Genomic DNA, 22,666 nt, shown 5'->3' with positions numbered 1-22,666 from the left:
GTGTATGGTTTTTACCCACCATCCACTAAGGTTTTCAATTACCTACATCAGTGGTGGCCGGTAAGTCTAGGAGGGAGGGGACGGACGGAACACGCAGGCACACCCACAGCCATGAATTCACACATGTGCCCACACAAACACGTTCATTCACAACACTCATTACCTAACATTTATACATGCACGCACCAAACAATAACTTAAAAAACAAAACACACTTACCTGCAGCTCTGCCTCGGAGGTCCCAGGAGGCTTGGGACTGCTGCCTTCCTCATTGGCTGACCTAACATACCTGTAGCTCTGCCTCAGAGGTCCCAGGAGGCTTGGGACTGCTGCCTTCCTCATTGGCTGACCTAACATCAGCCAATGAGGATAGCAGAAGTCCCAACGTCATCACATAGTGGGATGGGGTCAGTGAGACTGCTGACCTCATCCCACTCTGTGATGAAGTGACACTGATTGACACTCGACCCTGGGCGCTTCAGGGCTTAAAACTGAAGCGCCCAGGTGCGAGGCAATCAGTGACGCTACTCCTCGTCACTGAGGGGAGGGCCTCAGGGACCTTTGCTGAGTTGAGGAGGTCACGCCCACAGGTGCTGTGACTTCCTCAGCCCAGCAAAGTTCAGCTCAGGCAGCCAGGAGCCTGCGCATTTAGCGCATGTCTGGCTCCTGGCTGCCTGACCTGAAAATTAAGTATCTGTCAGGTTGACCTTTTTTCAGCCTGGCAGACACTGTTTGTGAGGAGCAAAAGGTGGGGGGGGGTTCTGTCTCCTCAGCCCCAATGGATCGACTGCGGCTGACCTACAATACTGCTTGCTATTCTGATTCAAGCATGTAAATCTATGAAAGATTGAATACTGGCTAACTGTGTTGAACTCTCAAACACTTCACCTTATTACTGCTCTTACTTTAGAGATCACATCCAGCACTGAAATTCTCATCTGGAAGGCTGTGTCCAGTTATGGAGTCTGGAGTATGATGGTTAGGTCTGAGCGCCACAAAGCTAGAACAGTACCCACTTTTTTTAAAACATATCTTTAATGGCAATTCTTTATACATTCTTCATCACATAATATTCTTCCAACATTTGTCAAGATATCTTTCTTGTATTGAAATATTACAGAAGTTGGTGTTATTGCATAGCATCATTGATCCCTGATTAACACTCTAAAAGAGGGTATGACAGATATGAGACATGTCAATCAGATTGGCTCATTCCGCCGATTGCATTGCCTAGAATTCAAATGCCTTTTCCCATGTCTGTCCCTCCACCAACGTAATGTGTTACCCTTGCATGTCGGGGTAACTACGTCTGGACAGGAGGTGTCGCTGCCATCCAAGAATCATATATAATAAAAAAATTAGAACAAATAACTAATAAGTAAACAACTAACTCCTTGGCTTAACTAGTGAGGATCAGACTGCAGATATGTATTCATGAGACTCATAGTGTAGGGGGGAGGGGTCATTTATTCAGGACCCGGATGGCACTAGGCCCGGGCCGGACTGGGAACCACAACCGGCCCTGACAAAGTGCTCGCCTGGCCCCACCTCCCCACTCGGGGGGTTGGAGGTGCTGCCGAGCTCTTTGCCAGGGCCGGTTTTCGGGCGATTTTGATACAGGGATGATTTTGCAGCTATGCTGCAAAAACGGGCTTGTAACAAAAACGGCCCCCAGGGGCCCAAAATCGGCCCCCACCCGTGCGGCACACCGGGGGATTGCCCGGTGCCCGCTACTGCCAGTCCGGCCCTGCACCAGTCTCAGTCCCCATACAGGACCCTCCCATCCATACAGCATCTACTTTTCTCTACCACATAGCGGGGGTGGGGGTGGGGGTGGGTGGGAGGAGAGGGGGTTGTGGGGGGAGGGTGTCTGAGGGAGGCAGGGGGCCACCTCCGCTCAGCAGGCCCTACAAACTCAATCAAACATCATCATCTCTGTTCTAACCTGAGGAGGATTTGCTTTCTTCATTCGCGCTACTTGGAGGGCTCGGGTATTCCCAGGCGTGTAACGTGTCCTTCCATTGTTCCGCTATTGGGCGTTGTCGCAGCCCCCTCAACTCTTCCCTACGCAACGCTCTCTCCTCCGCCACAGCCCAGTTAGTCACCTCCTTCCCCCAAACATTCAGCTGCGGTCCCATTGGTGAATTCCACGTTAGCGCTATACGCCTTTTGGGGAGCACAAGTGCCAGGTCTACAAACCTGTTTCCCACCTTATGCTTAGGAGGTCTGGAGAAGAGCCCCAGTAAGCAGACCTCTGCACAAATGGCCAAGTGTTCGCCCCAGAGTTTTATTAATTTTAGAGAGTACTTCATGCCAAAAGATTCGCGTGATCCCGCAGTACCAGGTAATGTGCATAAAGTCTGCGTCTTCCTGGTTATATCTCTGACATCTCCTCGGCTTCCCCCCGATGGCAACAAACAATCTTATGTGGCGTCAGGTAAGTCATATGCACATAGTTAAATTTAACATACTTCAGTCGGGTGTTACACTATACTCTCTTAGGGGACTCTAGGACTCTGCTGCATTCCTTGTCAGTCAGTTCCCTTCCCAGATTTCTCTCCCATTTCCCCCGCAGCTTCAGTAGCGGGGTCAGGGAGGCCTCACGCAGGGACGTGTAAAACCATTTGATTTGGTGTCTCGTTGTACCCAAGGTAATCAATCAGTGCAACACCCCATGCGTCTCCGGTTCCTCTCTGTTCAGGCCCTGTAGCTGCCCAAAGGCTCACTGCAATACCTCGTATGTAAGGAATTGGCCTGGTGGCAAACCACAACCTTCCACTAGTTCAGTTCTGCCAAGGGAAGTAGGGTTTTCTCTTGGTAGCATGTCCCCACATTCTCACGTCCTACCTCTGCCCAGGGTGTCATTTGTTCCGCAGTAGTGATTGTCTGTGGTTCTCCATGTGGAAGCCCCACCAGGGATAGTTTCGCGGAGTATTTTGGAGTATCGGGTATTTTTCTATGCCACATCTCCAGCACTGTAGTCTGTTGGATCGAGTTATGGGGAACCTTTGTTCTGTGGTCCAAGAGTTTTGCCAACAGTAGCCTGGGACTTTGGCTGGGTTCCATTAAAAAAGTCGCCTCAGCGTTCACTCCTTCCAGCTGTTGGGCCAACCATTGCAGCTGGGCAGCTAGTTGATAGAGCGCAAAATCTGGCACCCCCAGGACTTCCTTTGCTATGGGACGTCTCAGAGTTTGAAGCTACACTCTACGCCTACCATCTCCCCAGAGAAAGTCTCTCGTCAAGGAGTCCAGGCTACAGAACCATCTCGTGGGCATTAGTACTGGTAGATTGGCAAAATAATATAGCAGGCGGGATAACATGGCCATTTTAGCTAGGGAGATTCTAGCCATTATGGGAAGTCGCAATGTATACCAAAACAACAAGTTAGACCTAAGTGACCTAAGCGCCTTGTCTAAGTTACCTTCTCTTAGATCTTCCAGTGAATAAAAAACCTGGATACCTAGGTATTTGAACGTGTCGGATGCCCAATTAAGATCTGCAGGTAGGTAGAGGGGCGCGCCAGTGGTCCAGCCACTGGAAACAAGTATGTTTTACGCTTATTGGCCCGTAGGCCTGACAATTCCCCAAAGACCTCTAGGAGTTGTAGGGCAGTCTTTGCAACTTTTTTGGTGTCACACAGGTACACCAATAGGTCATCCGCATAAAGAGACATGGTATCTGTTTTCCCCCCCTTTTGCCAAATCCCATACCTTCCCCTCCCTGTCGGAATAGCTCGGCCAGGGGTTCTATCGCCAGAGCAAATAAAAGCGGTGACAGGGGGCATCTTTGACGGGTGCCTCGCGCTATCTGATATTGTGATGAGAGGTTTTTTTACCAGACCTGACCCTCGCAATGGGGTGCGTGTACAACAGTCGCACCCATTCCACCCAGTCTTCCCCCAAACCGCAGCGCCTCAAAACCATACATATTCTAGATCGGTTCTCATGACAAAATGAAAATGGCTGTCTTCAGTTAGCTTCCTTCTGTGTCTTATTTTCTTTAAAATATAAAATCTTCTAATATTTAACATAATACTTTCACAGTATTTTGCTATATAATCTAATATAATTTTGGTCTAAAAGGTCGAGAATAAATGAATAAATAGGAACATTTTGTGAAGCATTCTCATTTATGTTTTACCTCGAACCAGTGTTATTACTCTTTTAAAAAATAACCGTTTTCCTGTCACCCAATTTAAATGCAGTTTTAGGGATTCTTGCTGTGAGACTTGTCGCATATTAATTGGGTACACATTACAAAAACTCACAGAGGCCAAAAAAACACTGTTCTCAAATATTAGGGTTGTGAAATACTTCAATACCCTTACTCTGGACTACTTTTTCCGCATTTTTACTGCATAAAAACGTGAATCGTTACTTACCCAATGTCAATTTTATTTTCGATCACGCTAATATCATGTGGGCATAATTCTGGAATCCATTTCTCTAGCTCCTCTATCCAAGGATACTTCAAAGAGGAAGGAACTACTATTAGCAGAGGCCATTCGTCTTTATAGAAGTAAGCAACTGCAATTGCTTGAATTGTCTTCCCCAGACCCATCTAAAGGAGGAAAAAATATAGTTAAACCATCAAAAGGCTATATGAAAATCAACATGGGATCAATACTTCTAAACTTGTACATTCAGTAATTATAGAAATAAGTGGTTTCACAGTGTGCATTACAAAACTGATGGGGTAGGAGTTCATGTCAGGTCTAAGGTAGAATACAGCACTTCTTTGTGCAGCCTAAGGTTGCCATGAAGCTTTGAAGGATTACCACATTCTGGATAATTTAAGGTCTGACTTCTTGCAGCAGTAAAAACGATAGTAGAATTTCTAATGCTACACCTTGCATAACACTACGGTTTGTTTTACCTCTTGACTGCTAAGGGTTTTTCCCTTGTGCTAATCCCCTATGCCACTTTGCACACTTCACACTTAAGCCATCATAACAATTTTCCACATATAATATCCAGGCCAAACATTCATTGTTATCCTAAATTTGTAGGTTGAAATGAAACTCGATTTTTTTTTATTACTTTGCAATGGTGGTCCATAAAAGTAGCCAAGATATGGCTTATTTTTAAAAATGGCAAACTACTGTCCAGCTGTGTTATTTTATGAAAATAAAAAAAGAAACAAAACGTTTATCTTTTAAAATCAGAACCTTCTCCTCTTTCAAAAACAGAAACTAATTTTAAAAGCTCATCAAAATTTTAAGGAGTGGTCAATACTCTCTAGTTTTGCTACTTTAAAATGCTTCCCATTTTCGTGGGAAAAAGTTGAGAACTTCTTGGGTGAACCAAAAAAGCTATAGAGTGTTAGTGTTTCCCCAAACAAAAATCTCATTGAAGTTACAAAATTATAAAAAATAGCCGGAGAAAAAGAAAATCTGGTGACAAGTATAATACATATGTATTCAGGGTTGATCTACAAAATCAACATAGTGCTAACTTTGTTTGACGCCTTAGTTTGTTCAAAAAGATGCGATATCCATAGCCAGTAATTGAGCAGTGGCTCACGTTTTATGTTTCACTGTGTACTGACCATGGATTACCAAGCACTGAAATTCACATACATGGAATAGGGCTATGAATCTAAGATATATATTTTTAATTGTGCCCAAGAATCTCAGAATCTCCGAAGATATTGAAATACCCATAATGCCTTCAAACGGTGAGGGAATAGTTGCAAATGTTTTTTTCTGTCCACTCATTTACATTAGAAACTCTAAAATTTGCAAAAATGAAGCTATATATCCCCCGTGCTCTCCGATGCACCTTACCCACCTCATGACAGCAAATACGGACATCTGCTTCCTTACACTGAACGTCCGTGTAATACACACTGCTAGGTAGAGGTATGCGGTCTACACTACGCCAACAAGCACACATAGTTTTCCTACAGGAGACAGACACAACAGGGGAGGAACTGGGACGCTTCTGTAAACGCCGGAGGGGCCTAATTCACGCAACTACTTACTGAGCAACGCACTTGGCGCCTTAATCTGAATCAGGCCTGGACTCTCCTTCCAGGACCTAGAAGCAATAGTGGACAAAGACAATCCATACGAGATCCTTGAGGGCTGCCTAAACGGCTGGAGCATCTATGCCCCAAACTCAGACAAAGAGACATTCTTAACCACACTTCCCACCTCACTAACCCATAAAACTGCATTGCGCTGGGGGCGACTACAATTGCGTTCTTTACCTTGACCGAAATAGATTTCAGCCCTCCCCCCCATTGTGCTCCCCCACCTTGTACATTGGCTAATCACTACGGATACTCGGTACAACACTGGTCCCTACTAGATGCCTGAAGGACCCAATACCCTATCATTAAACTACGCTTATTCTACTCAGTGCCCCATTGTCATCATGTGCGCCTCAACCATTTCCTCTGCTCTACCTCCTTGATGCTTCTTGTGCAACATTCAGCCAAAAGGACTCATTATTTTCGATCACGAGACCCATTTGATGTATATTCAATGGGCACTCCCTCACTCAACAATGACCACTTGGTGTCTCCAGCATGATTGCTTGGAGGGCTGTCCTCAGAGAAAAACAGGAAACCACTAAGCATGGGCGGAAAATCCGTTTCGCTCGCGGATTTTGCGGATTTTCGGTAAATTCGCAATCCGCGAGATTTGCGAATCTCCCGCAAAATCCGCAAATCCGCGAGCAGCGGATTTTGCTCGCACTGTTCGCGTGAGTTCGCGCCCCGCGAATAAGTGCAAAATTGCAGAAATGCGATCTTAGCAAAACTGAAACTACTTACCAGGTTCAAAAGTTCAGGCTCATCATTAGTAGCCATTTCCTGTAGTGCTTCCTGAGGGGCCCCTCCAGAGTTCAGTTGCCAGTTGCAACTATTATGTGACCCTGCTCTGAACCTCAGAATAGTTACACATATGCCACAAAGGTCCTGAATTACAGCTAAGGGAGACAAGCAGGAGCCAGGCTGGAAGTTCAAATCCATTAATCAGCCCCTAATTCATTATTGTCAGTTGGGGCAGGGCAGGTGTTGTAACTAATTTTGCAACAATGAAAGCACTTAGCAAGTGCAAAAGATCACTAATCAGGAAGCACTAAGGAAGCAGGTGCCAGCTAAAAAAATATTCTGTGACACATTAATCAGCCCCAAATTAATTCAGGTCACTTGAGGCAGGGAAGGTGTGCTTGCGTTGCCATAATAATGTACACTGACTGGACAACCAGAGGGTGCTGTGATGAAACAGAGGGTGGCATTGGTGGGCCAGAGGGTGGCATGAGTAGTCAGAGAGTGGCAGTGGTGACAGAGAGTGGCAGTGATGAAGAAGAGTGTCCCAAACAGGCTGGACACGTAGAAACAACAAGTTCGCGAAACTTGCGACCCGACAGGTAAGTTTGCAATTTGCGACATTGTACAAAACCCTCGCGAACTGGCAGAAACCCGCGCAAACAAAAAAAAAAATCGCGAGAATTCGCGGATTTTGCGGATTGCGAGTTCGCAAATCCGCAAAATTCGCGAACGCGAGATTCGCAAAATTCGCCCATGCTTAGAAACCACATTCGGCACTACTTCACAGAGAACCATAACGTAGCCTCTACCAAACCGCTGAAATGGGACACTTTCAAGGTGGGGATGAGAGCGTTTGCATTCAAAAGATAATGGGAGTCCGCAGGACCTTAGACAAAGAAATAGCAGATGCTGAAAAGCACCTTCCTCAGATGAGTAAAGCAGCATATTGCAACCCTGCACTTGCTATGCAGTTCGCAACCACAAAAACATCCTACACTGCCCTCCTAGAGCATTTTCGATGCTTGAACTTCATGGCTCATGCAGCAAAAGTACACAGAGCGAGTGATAATTAAGGCCGCCTCTTGGCCTGGCTGATTAGGCAGAACCACACAGTTATCACTATCACTGAGATAGTCACGCTCTCTGGCTCTACTGTCTGCACACAAGAGGAAATACTACTGGCCTTGTTTTGCACACAATTGCCATCCTTTAGGCCCATAGCCATACTTGGAACGGACTACAAAATCCTGGGAAGATCCTAGATGACAGATATGCTTGAGTTATTCTGGAACTAATCCATGCTGACCAAAATGGGTTTGTTCCAAGACAGAGTACCCCCAGAACATCTGTTGTCTCATTTATATTAAGGATAGAATTCCTGAAGGTTCTCAGGTGTGGCCTGCCTCATATTATATCTAGTTTTATCAAGTAACAATGGTCCTTGATTAAGTATAATAATCAAAAAACCTTTAATAAAATATAGACAAGAATCTGTACTATAATAAGGAATGTGTCCAGCCGGACACTGATTTAATTAATTTTAGAGATGACAAAAAAATGTAAGGAAAACAATTATACAGTGGGATACAATCCTGTATCCAATACATACAACAAAAAGGGAAGGGACCAAACGATAAAGAAAAGAATTAACAGGCAATTGAATGCTGAGCTGCTAATAAAAGATAATACATTAGCCTAGCTAGCCACATGTAGATAACACAATTTAGGTTACACAGTGGGAACTTAGTGTGTTACTACATAAACAGTCGACGGTGTTTCGATCCTACAAAACATAAAGGATCATCATCAGGACTACAAATAACATTGTCTGATTTGCAAGCCTATTGAGCTGGGGTGGAAGGGTACAAGCGAACGCTCTGCGTCGCTTCCAACGTGTGGTTGAATAAAGGAGGTTCTGGCGGTCTTAAAAGTAACATGTTCTAGGGAGATAGATGTCCACACGTGGGCCGGATCAGTTGAAACAGCCCTGGAGGGTCACAAGGTAGTTCGTGGGGATAATGACAGGTGGTGAGGCTCACTCGGTGGTGATTCGTCAACCGGAGCGAGCGTTTCAAGGTTATCAATGGCAACTAGTGGGAGTACGGATGACTCGAAGGGGAACCTTCAGTTGGAATCCTCGGATTTCCTAATGGATGGCATTTCTATGATGTTCACAGTCGAACATTCCGGATACTGTCGGGCTCAGTCGCTCCTAACATTGGTGCTAGATCGTATGGGCATGTGTGATTGGTTCTGTGCTCTTTTTGTTCATGTAATGTATAGGGTGAATAAATCCCCAACTCTTGTTCTGGACGTCATATGATTAAAACACGTGTTTCGCCCAGGGGCCAGCAGGCCAGGGCTTTCTCAAGGCAGATCAATCTCTTTCAGACAGCATTAACCTGCTTTGCAGAAGACGTACCCACCCACCACTCCCGGATTATTAATTATATTAACACAACTAACCAAAAGAGACTGATCTGCTTTGAGAAAGCCCTGGCCTGCTGGTCCCTGGGCGAAACACATGTCCGCTGTTCCTTTGTCTCTACACATGTCTTTAAATAAAAAGATCACTGCAAACGAGTACTCAACCCTTTTGTTCATATGACTCCCAGAACAAGATTGGGGGATTTATTCACCCTAGAAATTACATGAACAAAAAGAGCACAGAACCAATCACACATGTCAATCCTTTGGAATAGGTGGTATCTGGGTGAAACCACCGTTTTGGTTTGTGCCATAACCCAAATTGGGTCCTGACTAATTGTGTGTGAACCTTAGTAACACCCACCAGCTATAATGACTACCTAGATCATATGGGGGCTGGGCAACAACTACTTGCTTGCATACGGCTACTCTACACCAAGCCAACCTCTCAGATATGCCTGGACCGTCTCAGTTCTGCCCCCTTGCCGGTGGCCCGAGGGACCAGGCAAGGATGCCCACTCTCTCCCTTGCTCTTTGCACTTGTGATGGAACCCTTAGCCATACGTTTGCGAGGGGAGGGCTGAAGGGGGGAATACCCCTGGAGGACAGAAGGCACGCAGTGTCCCTGTATGCAGATGGCCTATTACAGTACCTGAGAGATGCCACCTCTGAACTCTTCCCACTGGGGGGCACACTAACTGCATTCGCAGAGGCAGCAGGGCTAAGAGTTAACTGAGCTAAATCAGCCATATACTCGCTCTGTTCCAATCAGACATCACAACTCGTTTGCCTGGGCGAGACCCCCCTTCCACTGGCATGAGGCAGCAGTCCGCTATCTGGAGATTCGCCTTTACCACGCCCCATCTGACATGTACGAGGGGAACCTCAATGCGACCATGGCAAGTATCAGATCTTAAATTCTCTTCCAGCAATCTTTACCCCTGGCCCAATAAGCAAGACAGTGTTGGCAAAGATGGCCATTCTGCCTCACCTCCTATATTATATTTTATCAACCTTCCAGTCATTCCAAGCGTTCCTTTTTTAAAGAACTGGATTCTCTATTGACATCCTTCATCTGGGATAAAAAGTGACACAGTGTTGCCCTCCAGAAACTGCAGCTACTAATGGACCAAGGAGGGCTGGGCGCCTCATCTTTCGAGGCATTCTTTTTAGCAGGACAACTACAATGATTACTGCGCTGGACTGCCGGGCACTATTTGGTGAGACATGTAGTGAACGAGAGATACTGCGGTGTTAACAGTCCAAGTACTTTTCCTTCCGAAGGTCTTTCCCCCTCTCCCTGGCTTTTGCAGGTGGCAGTAGCCCAGAGATGTACGGTCCATGTCCATCACCTCCCGGGGTAGACGCCGCCATATGCCCCAACACTGCCTCTGATTGGCCTCCCCCACTCTCCAGACTTCTACACACATCAGAACATGGCGAACTGGATAGGACACTCTCTGCTCACACTGGGTGACCTTTTTGCAGATTGTCAGCTTCCCCCATTTGACCAGCTGGCTGCATATTATGGCATCCCGCCGAGGCAATTCGTCCTTCATTGACAACTCACCAACACATGTCGCACCCCGTGGAATTCCACGGAGGAGAAACCTGCTACTCACCCTGTACTGCAAACCATACTTACCATGGGTGACGGCCTGGTTATACAGAGCTATTCACAAACTAACGATGGTCCCCTCAATGCACTCCGACAAAAGTGGGAGGACAATTTTAGACGAGTACTCCACAATGAAGAATGGTAACATGCTTTAGAATTTCCCCAACAGGTGTTTAGTAACTCCAAATTAAAAAAGATACAGTTTTTTATACTCCACAGAGCATACCTTAACCCAGCACAACTGAACTGCTACTTCCCCGACACCGGGTGAGCTGCCCACGCTGCCAGGCCCCGGACGCAGACCTTACCCATATGATATGGTCCTGCCCCTCCCTATGCGATTATTGAAAGTCTGTGTATAACATCTTGCAGGTGGTCACGGAACTGTCAGATATACACACCTGGGAGTCATGCTCCTTAGACATTTTCAAATGCTGCAAGCAGCACAAGGTACGTGTCCTCTTCGCTTCCCTGGCGCTCCTCCTTGCCAAATGCGCCCTCACCCTTCAACAGCGCTATCAAACGGCCCCACTAGTGGCAGCATGGCACGGGGCAGTGTGCAAGTGGGGTGTAGCAGAGGAGGATGCTCTCCAATATGAATACCATGGCAAACTGCGCAAATGACCTCTCTCCTCCAAATGGGATAACCTCCTTTCAGGGTTCCTACATAGGGTGGGGACGACAACCTCCCCCCGTGACTCACACATACCCCCTGTGATCCATCGCCTCTGAGATGGGGAACTTAACCCATAAACTTACCCGCTGTTTGCACCCCAACACGCTCCTCCACCACAGAACGTCCGGCCTCTCCACCCACCCACCCACACACACCTCGCCCCCTGCACAAACGTGACCTGCCACAACCTTCGAGTTTATTCATCCTATTCCTGCTTTAGTTCATTGGTTTGCCTCGTTATTACATTAGTTCGACAGTACACTTCCGACCTCTATATCGACTCAATAACCGACTTTGCATGCACATGTCTATTTCATTTGCACTATTTCCTGTGTTTTCATTTAGTATATATTGCTCATGCTACACATTGCAGTGATTTGTCATTTTGATGGACTTTGCCACATATAACTGTTGTTCATAAAGAGAAACTCAATAAATATATATATTTTTTTAACTAGGCTATATTAGCAAAGGTACTATCTTCCAGAATTACAATAGTTATCCTGATAAAAACAGTACCCCACATTTGTTAGGATGCTACCCAACACCAGACGAACTCCATAAAATGTTTATTTACACTACAGATAGATGTTGGAGGAGTTCTGGGGAGGAGGGCACATCCATAGATATATGGTGGGCATGTCTAAAAAAATGAATATATCTGAAGCAGGTTTTAGCAGCTTTAAAGGAAAAGGTTGGGGTCCTTCTGGCAGCTAACCCGAATCTGACACTCTTGGGACAATCCCCACCATAGTGGGAAGGGTACATGTGGGGGAACAGGAAATTAACATATCAAAAACTATTAGCGCATCAGACAATTGCCAGACAATGGAAACAAAAAGCAAATTCAGGTTGACACGTGTGGTGCTGACAAATTTGGTAAACTATGGCAGTGGAGCGATTAGTAGCCCATGTCACCTGAAAATAGGGGATGTTTTACTGCAAATCTGGTAAACAGGGGTTGTCATAAAGGGAGGTGACGTATCCCCCTAAGCTACGCCTACTGAGAATGTTTGATTAAATATTACCAATAAGACCAGTAAATTGAACCAGAGCAGGTTGGGAGTGTAATACAATTTCACTTTAAAACTGGTGTACACATATTTACCAAAGAATGAAACAGATGCATGGTGCTTGGATATGATGCACTAGATAATCTCAGTCCTTCCACAAATTTGTGCGAAATGAATAGATGCTCTTTAGTAGAACAACCTAAACGTGTGTTTTGCTTCAAGAGTAGACAAATTAACTGGTAAACAGACATAATATCGATTCCAAAATATCGTTTGGACAAAATATCGAGTAAAAAATATAGACTAGCCAAAATATCGACCAGACATAATATAGACTACAAAAATATTGAGTAATATCGATATTAATAGCCAAAATATCGAATCAAAAATATAGACTAGACATAATATCGACTAGATATAGACAAAAAAAAAAATCGAAAATAAGGTAGTTATTAATCATTTTTAATAATTGTGTAATATAAATCTGTAGCGGGTTGTGGGTTTATAGGGGAATAGGGTGGGAAGTAATTTAATTATAACTAATTAATTATGTAAATTATTATTAATTGTTAATTCATTATTAATTGGTAAATAATTAAAATATAATTGGTAAAAAATAATAAATAATTAATAATTAATTTTAGTACATTATTTTCTGTAGCGGGTTGTGGGTTTATAGGGGAATAGGGTGGGAAGTAATTTTATTATAATTAATTATGTAAATTAATAATAATTGTTAAATAATTATTAATTGGTAATTAATTAAAATATAATTGGTATTTAATTATAAATATTTAATTGATAAATAATTAATATTTAGTAATTTATTTTCTATAGTGGGGTGTGAGTTTATAGGGGGATAGGGTGGGAAGTTAATTAATAATAATTAATTAATTATGTAAATTATTTAAAATTGTTAATTGTTAATTAATTAATAGTCATTTTAACCCCTACGCTATCCAGCGCTTTCCCTACTGTTGCACCCACTGGAGTGGGAATAGTAATTTTAACCTCTACGCTATCCAACGCTTTCCCTACTGTTGCACCCACTGGAGTGGGAATAGTAATTTTAACCCCTACGCTATCCAACACTTTCCCTACTGTTGCACCCACTGGAGTGGGAATAGTAATTTTAACCCCTACGCTATCCAACGCTTTCCCTACTGTTGCACTCTCTGGAGTGGGAATAGTAATTTTAACCCTTACGCTATCCAATGTTTTCCCTACTGTTGCACCCACTGGAGTGGGAATAGTAATTTTAACCCCTACGCTATCCAACGCTTTCCCTACTGTTGCACCCACTGGAGTGGGAATAGTAATTTTTACCCCTACGCTATCCAACGCTTTCACTACTGTTGCACCCACTGGAGTGGGAATAGTAATTTTAACCCCTACGCTATCCAACGCTTTCCCTACTGTTGCACCCACTGGAGTGGGAATAGTAATTTTAACCCCTACGCTATCCAACGCTTTCCCTACTGTTGCACCCACTGGAGTGGGAATAGTAATTTTTACCCCTACGTTATCCAACGCTTTCCCTACTGTTGCACCCACTGGAGTGGGAATAGTAATTTTAACCTCTACGCTATCCAACGCTTTCACTACTGTTGCACCCACTGGAGTGGGAATAGTAATTTTAACCCCTACGCTATCCCTACTGTTGCACCCACTGGAGTGGGAATAGTAATTTTAACCCCAACGCTATCCAACGCTTTCCCTACTGTTGCACTCTCTGGAGTGGGAATAGTAATTTTAACCCTTACGCTATCCAATGTTTTCCCTACTGTTGCACCCACTGGAGTGGGAATAGTAATTTTAACCCCTACGCTATCCAACGCTTTCCCTGCTGTTGCACTCTCTGGAGTGGGAATAGTAATTTTAACCCTTACGCTATCCAATGTTTTCCCTACTGTTGCACCCACTGGAGTGGGAATAGTAATTTTTACCCCTACGCTATCCTGCGTTTTTCTACTGTTGAATTCACTATAGTTGTTACAATAAATTTTAACCAATTTGCTATGCTACGGTAAAAATATTATATATGTTTAGTTAATAATATGTATTTATATATATATATATATATATATATATATACATATATATATATATATATATATTAATTTTTTTATTTACATTAATTATTTATTAATATTACATTTATTTAATCATTTTAACTAAGTTTATATTAAATATATTTATTTTTATATTAGTTTTAACTTAATTTAAAGACATAAAAAAACGATATTTTGACAGTCTATATTATTTACAGTCGATATTTTAGAGTCGATATTTTTGTACTTACCTGTATAAAGATAGAAACTCGATATTTTGTCCCTCGATATTTTCTCATCGATATTTTTGCAAGTCGATATTAATGGGCTCGATATTATTTCAGTGATCCAAATTAACTGTGTCCTATTTGGAACAGTTTCCAAAGGATATAAATAATAAAAATGAAACACATCCAAGAAGGGCTTGGCTGAGACTCCGAGCAGGGCAGGCGCGAAAGCTCTGAGCTCCATCCCGGCCTAACACGAATCCTGCTGCAGTAAATGGCGAGATCGTAAATGGCGGCACCCGAAAGGCATAATATACCGGATCCTACACCATGGACCTAACTGAGTCGGCTGTGACTATCTGGCGGGGGTCTTTTAACAAGAACCAGTAGCTGCGATGGACGGGCCCATGCAGGACTGCAAGCGCCCAGGACCAATGTGCTGAAAGTAACCCCAGGGTGGAGAGACTGACGCCAGGGAATATTTCTCTAACCTTGACCTAGGTACTGGGCAACTATTGCCGGAAACAGACAGAGAGGTAAAGGGCCTCAGGGCGTGAGGGAGAACATGGAGTGGTCCGCTAAAGCCACCCGGCCCGACTGCAGTGCTGGCCGCTTGAGGTCGGGGCTAACATCAAGGCCCAGAGAGAGCAACCTTGGAAGAGGAAGCTACGAGGCTAGACAAAAGACAAACCAAGAACCGTAACTCCCCAGCAACACTTCAGAATTACACGAGGGTAAGGAGGGAACGCGAGGACGGACGTCGATGAGGGGATCGGCGTGGGAAGTCAGGGCCACTGCGGGGGTCCAGTGGGAGGGTTACAAGAAGACTGGCTGAACCGGGAAAGGAATAGAGAGGCTCCAGCACATTTAGCATTGAGACCTCCCATATTACAGGCCTGCCTAGGAGGGGAGAGATGATAAAAATACCGAACATACTGCAAATCAGACCAACAGGTGGGAACCGGGTTCTGCTCAGCGCACTGCCTGGCAATTGTGACAATTGGCCCTCGCCCCCCGTCCTCACCCCCAGTGGAACGCCAAAACGATGCTACGGGGTATGGTCCCTCCTACCCTTTAATAAACATGGGAGTGGGGCCATACGAAACAAAAGGTCTTTAGCACAATAGTTGCTGCTGCAACGGAGGAGCAGACCAAAGTCCTCTCTCCCAGAGGCCCTTCTAAAATGGCAACTGGAGACCTCCCACTGACGGATGGCGCCGAAATGCGCCCCATGCTTGGAGCGCTAACGCCAGTGGAGGGAGACCAAATGTAAGAGCTCCAGTACCCCCCCATAGAAACACAACGGACTCCCACTAGGGCAAGATGCCCAAGCAGAAACAGAAACATGGGGGGGACTAGACTGAGCATGAGAGAACCTTCCCCAATACCCCTGGGAAGAGAAGACAAACGGAATAATGGTGCAGAAGTTTCACTTCACTCACACCAGGACAGAGTGCAAGCTGCCATCAAGGACACCAAAACCACCCTACTACATGATATTGGGGCAGTCTCAACAGGACTAGGGCTCCTGCAGGCGGAACACAGTAGGGTAAACAGAGTAAAAGAAGTAGAGAGAGTTCAGTAGTGGAACGACAACCTGAAAAAAAAGGAACACCTCCAAGTTAGAAGAGCTCACTACCAGAGTAGTAATTTTGGAGCGTAGTGCTGAAGACAGGGAGGGCCGTAGCCAATGTAATAACACAAGAATAATTGGTGTCCCGGAGGGGGCAGAGGGAGAGATATGGTGACTTTTATGGAAAAATGGTTACAATCAGTAATAGCCCCGGAACATCTTTCTCAGTTCTTTGGCTTGAGAGGGCCCATCTGGTTCCTGCCCGTCGTCTTGCGCCAGGGAGAACCCCTCGACCAGTTGTGGAAAGGCTCCTCCAATATAGAGAACCGGACAGCATATTACAACAGGCCAGAACACATGGCCCATACACATTGGATAATAGCAAGGTGATAATGTTTCCGGACTTCACAGCCAAAGTGCAGGCCCATCGAGCATCCTTTTTTTAAGCCAAAAAGGCCCTCCGAGAGGCAGGAATTCAATAACTCAGAATGTTCCCAGCAAAGCTCAGAATCGTCCTAGATGGCGCCACTAATTTTTGTGACAACTTACAGAGACGTGGTCCTGGTAGGAAGCATACAAGGCGGGAACACCTGCGCCCAAAAAGCAACCGGGCTCCAGAGCATCGAACTACCCCAACAGAAAGAGGCAACACCGTTCAAGCAGAAAGTTGCAACTGGAGAAGCTTATAGCCTCTCAAACTGAACAAGATAGCAAGGCGGCATTGTAAGCGGTAACGCAGATCATGACACAGAAGAAACAAGGTCGAACCACTAATGCTTCATCGGAATCAAGATATGCAGCATCGGACTCAGAAGACTCCATTGGTTGCGAAGTATGACTACCGATAGTAACCCGGCGCTCAGCAGATTACATCATTTGAGTATTTCGGGTAAAGGAATGGTCCACATGCACTATATCAATATCCGAACTGGAAGACACTGAAGGAAGGGGTGGTAAGGCTCATGAAATTACCCCCGCCTGGACTCAGGTAATAAAGCACCAAGATATAATAGAGGGCCACCGGTGCAGCTCTAGACATTGAGTGTGGGCCAAGACGAAGGACTCAGTCTTAAGTTACATTAGATCTCCCCACCAATAGAGTGTTCCGCCTGGGAACTTGGTGGCGGCTTTCTAACTTAATGTGTTTTGTTTATTTACAGGTTTGGGTGGACAGCAGCTGTCCTCGGGCAGGAGAGTTGGGTTTAGGGAATTACAGTTGGGCATACAGAGGTAAAAATATAATCGAATTCTGCTTATGGGACCAGGTCACACATTGACACGAGCAAAGGGGGTGGGGGGGGGGGGGGGGATACAATCACATCTATTTATATGGCAGTCATGACTGCATCCAATAGGGTAACAACATTTCTATCTGGGAACATCCGAGGTATGGGGTCCCCTACTAAACGCCATAATATACACAGCTATATACGCTAAAGGGGAGCGCATATATTGATGCTACAAGAGACACACCTCACGGCGGAGGAAGGCCTCCGTCTTCGCCGAAGATGGAGGGGGCAATCATTTGTGAACTCATACTCAGCATATTCACGAGGGGCTTTACTGTGGAGATGGACAGGGCAACACATACACTTATTGACCTTGAGGGGCAATACGGGATAGTCAAAGGCCGGCTATTGGGTAAGGAGGCAGGCCAATGGGTAAGGAGATAACACTTGGGAGCATTTATGCCCCGAACCACGATCAAACTCAATTCCTACATCACCTAACCAGATCCCTGTCGGGAGTGGCGGCAAGTGACTTGCTTTTGGGAGGGGACTATAACTGTGCGGCAGATACATATTTAGTTATATCCACTCCTCCAATGCGTGGCACAATGGCAAATATGACCTCTGTGACTGGATGGGACACTGGGAAATGATAGATACATGGCGACTCCAACAAGGGCGACTGAGGGACTACTCATACTACTCACCATTATACTGCCTACACACCCAATTAGATATGTTTCTTTGCTCAACTCACTTAAGCCCTGCAGTGGCTGATACAGAGTACCTAGGACATACACTATCAGACCACAGCCCATTACTCATGGATTTCTCCCCAGCCCACGGATGCGCAGCCACTCTGGTCAGGTGCCTAGACTCAGACCTTTTGGAAGAATCTTGCTTTCAAAACTCATTACACTCCTCCATCTCCAACTATTTCCAAACTAATCAGGGCACAGTGAACACCTCCCTAATTGAGTGGGATGTATTTAATATAGTGGCAAGAGGACAGTGCTTGGGAAAGACGGTAGGGTCGAGAAGAGAAATTGATACGGAGCTCCCCAAACTGGAGGCCCAGATTCACTCTTTGCAATTCAGACCTGGGGTCCAGGAGGAATCGCAGGGACATCTCTCAGAGGCCAAGAGTAAATATAACGCAGCATTTAAACGATTGCGCTTGTTGGACCTTGAGCCTATGGAGAACTACAGCATGCTGAGGGCGGACAATCAGGGAGGCTACTGGCATGGCTGATTAGACCTGAGAGCAGAGGAGGCATTCTTATTACTCAATTACGTGTGAAGGATGGCACCGTATTGTATTCGCCCAAACTTACTAATTCCACTTTTCTTGAATAAAGGAACCCCTATAGGCGTCTGACCTTTCCTTAGTGGGCCTACCGAGGTGTGACACCACCTCCCTCTTTACGGAGGCTCAGTTGCGAGAGTGAACAACTGCAGGCATACTGGCAGCCTGTGACGTATCAGGTGGGAGAATTGATCCCCCTCGAAGACTTCCTTATACACTATGACTTGCTTTCGGGCCAATTCTTAAAATGTCATGCAATGCTTTGGATCACTATGGGGAAGAGGCAGATGAGAGCCTGATTTGCATGCTTTGCTGCAAGCTGTGGTGACGCTTGGGTTGCCAAGACACTTAGTAAAATGGCTATACAGAGCGTTCATGGAGAGTATAGTAAAGCCACTGAATCACTTACAAGAGAAATGGGGAGACTTAATAGGCAGGGAGATAACCGAGGCAGACTGGGGCAAAGCCCTGAGCAGCCCAAATAAAGTTTCGAGGAATTCAAACTTTAATTATACACAATTCAACTTACTAGACATGACTTACCTTACCCCACACAGACAACATAATTTATGGGACCATGGGACAACAGTGCCCTAGGTGCGGGACTCCTGACTTGGGATTTACACACATGGTCTGGGATTGTCTGAGTCTACAGGAGTACTGGCCCCAAAATGTGGAGATTCTATATGATGTGCTGAAGCGCTCGTTGCCCCTCACGGCAGACGTCTGTTTCCTGGGCCTGTTCCCACGACCTAAACCCAGGAAGGTGGGCACTAGATTTGTGGATTTTGCTCTAATCTTTTCAAGAAGACGTATAGCCCTTTGTTGGTGGGCAGCAATGAGACCTAAAATACTGGATTTGGAAAAATATGTTACTGACTGGGCCAGAGCAGAAGAAATGGCACTGATAGAGGAGGACAATAGAGGCATGAGACGCCGCCCAAATACAGGACTGTGGTCGGAAGTGTTGAGGGCCTGAAATAGCAGGGGAGGAGAGGACGGGGAGAGCTCCCCAGAAAACACTCAGAATGACAAACCACGAGTGAATGCTCCAAACCTCCCTCAACTGAACCATCCAATTGAAATCTGACCCACACCCCCAAACAGACATGAATACTGATGTTGAATACATATGTTGGAGTGAAACCAGATACAGAATAACAGAATTTACAACAATTATTCAGATACCGGACCTTTGAATGCTTTATATGTTTGGTTGATTAATATGTATTACAAGTTATTATGTTTTATCTACAATATATTGAGATGTCTAAAAAACACCCCTAAGATACAATGAGAGAATATGGCACTGAATGTAACATCATATCAATATTCTAGTTGGGTGTAATGTAATCGCATGAAGATCTAGCCCAGATATGTTAACACCTTCCGTGCGGCCCCGATTTCCTCAGTGTGCTGGACATTCCTTAACTGGGTGTGGTCGTGACGGAACCATTCCGACATCAGCACAGCTCAACCGTGACTGATGACGGAATGGTTCCGTCACCAGCATCAAAGGGGTCAAACTACCCCCTGAACTACATTCTCATTCCAATTGTATAAGGCCAAATTATACATGCTAAGTTTTCTTTTACCTTTGTCTTCTCAACAGAAAAAACCCCAATAAAAATATATATTTTTTAAAAGTGAAACAAATCCAAAAGTGGTCTGTAGGCTGTAGACTATACAGTCTCCAGAATAACCCAACTACCAGGCAGACACTTCTAAGCTTTGAGTGCATAGTCTCCAAACAAGATGTTGTAGGAACTACAGCATACCAGACCAAAGACTCCACTGAATTTATGGATCAAATAAGGAGGATGCCTTTCCCAGCAGCTTTAGCAAGTCTTATGTGTCCAAGGACATGAGCTAAAATCAGAAGGAATCTCCGTCATTTGTTTAGCAGGATAGGAGCGTCTTCTCTCTGGCCTTGTACAGGGAAAGTGGAATCAGTGACACATCATAAAGAGTCAACAATCAATTCTATTAGAGGTTAAGCCTATGCCATCAACCACTGTCCCTTTATCACCCATGTTTCCTTTCATTACAGTGTGCGGTCAGTAAAAAATATCGGACTTCCATTTAGGGGATTATCCAGATCATAATCATTTCATGGTGAAAGTGGCAACATTCTCTCTTTGTGAGAGGATCCTTTGCAGCAGTTATGAAACCTATGAAATGTCAATATTTTACCCACCTCCCAGAAGAATAACAGGAATTTATCTCCTAACATTAACCACATTACTTCTTATGAGATGATGCTCTGTAAACCCGTCAAAGGTTTACTAGATTTAAATGCCTTCTGTTGGTACAAAAGCTATTGGGAGCAGGAAGGCAAGCTAACTTCCACTGGTGTGATAATGTGTGAATTTACAGTTCCTGGATAAAGTTTAAAACATTTTTTTTGTCTTTTAACACTATCTTTTCATGGGGAAACAGAGTTATCCCAGCTCTGTGATGTATGCCTTTCATGGTAGCTCTGGAACGGATCGCTATCCGCATCACTGACGGCTTTCAGATTCTGATTTCAGGGAGCCCTGTTATCCTTACATGACGGTCCGCTGGAAGGGTGGCCCTTTGCATCCAGGTACCACTTCAGGCCGTTCAACAACTGGGGGCTTTGTTTATATAGCTAATTCCATTGATCCCTTCAAGATAGTAGTGGTTGGAGTCAGGGCACTTGGAAGTGCAGGACTTTGGCAGTGCTCCATGTACACAACACAGAGGGCTTGTAATGGAGGCAGAGAGACAAATCATCAGTCTCTCTACAGTAGGATTTTGGGAGTGTAAACTATCTGCACTTTGGAATGGTGGTACCCAAGAGCACTGGGAAGTGAGCCATCAGCAGTAGGTGTATGGGGGGACACTGGAGTCCAGTTGCTGTACTCTCTAGTTATTATGTGAATAACTTTACTGTAAGTGTGATGTATGGAATATGCCAGTAACATACATATCATTATTAATTTCTATAACTGTGCACACTGATAGGTCAATCGACTATGGTTGAACTAAACATACTCTGATGGGGCTTCCTGGGCAGCCATGTAATACGTATTACAACTATGGATGTAAATATGGAAATCGTCAATCTGTTAGAATTATTTACAGAGTTTTTCCACATTTCACAAACACTGAGAACTACTGTGTATATTTGGGTTTTTTGTGTTAGAGAGACAATGCCTAGGATCAAGGATTGTCATGAGTTTGCAGGACAGTGTATATTATCAAATTTAGACTAAAATCTTGCATCTGGTGACCTCACCCATGTTTCTTCTTTCTCAGTTTTTCCTTTTTCTTTTTGGTATGAATTAAAAGCCTTCTAGACCATGCTCGTTTTTAATTTAGTGAAATGATGCATAGCCTTACTCTTTTAATCTAATTCATGTATATGGGACTGAAGTGAAGGAGCTATGTTGGATAAGAACACACACACACACATATATATATATATATATATATATATATATATATATATATATATATATATATATATATATATATATATATTGAAACCAAGAGTTGCTCACCAAGTGAAGCGCCGCACACAACGTGTTTGAATCACCGTCTTTATTCTATAGGCAGCAGCAGATCAAATCCTGCTCTTATCAGCAAAAATGTCAAGCCTTACGCCATACGCGTTTCTGGAAACCTCTTTTCCCTTGTTCACTGGCAGGCCACAGAAGACAGAACAGCTGCGTTTCTTCATGCTCGTATTTAAAGTAATAGTCCCGCCCAGCAGGGCGTGAGCAAAGTTGCATCTTGGTTCTA

At 44.6% G+C, this 22,666-nt stretch overlaps 1 protein-coding gene across 3 annotated transcripts in view; it reads right to left on the bottom strand.

Moving 5' to 3' along the window:
- Positions 1–22,666, bottom strand: part of ZRANB3 (zinc finger RANBP2-type containing 3) — an 881,708-nt gene that overhangs the window by 572,717 nt on the left and 286,325 nt on the right. For all 3 annotated transcript variants that reach the window (XM_086957301.1, XM_086957303.1, XM_086957302.1), the window contains one exon: positions 4,383–4,561. In XM_086957301.1, coding sequence (XP_086813427.1) covers positions 4,383–4,561 — 179 coding nt within the window. The remainder of the gene's footprint in view (positions 1–4,382; positions 4,562–22,666) is intronic.

The sequence above is a fragment of the Lissotriton vulgaris genome, chromosome 2_1 (assembly GCF_964263255.1).
Source record: "Lissotriton vulgaris chromosome 2_1, aLisVul1.2, whole genome shotgun sequence".
Lineage (NCBI taxonomy): Eukaryota > Metazoa > Chordata > Amphibia > Caudata > Salamandridae > Lissotriton > Lissotriton vulgaris.
The sequence above is the reverse complement of the archived record's forward strand: the minus strand, read 5'-3'. Positions and strand labels throughout refer to the sequence as shown.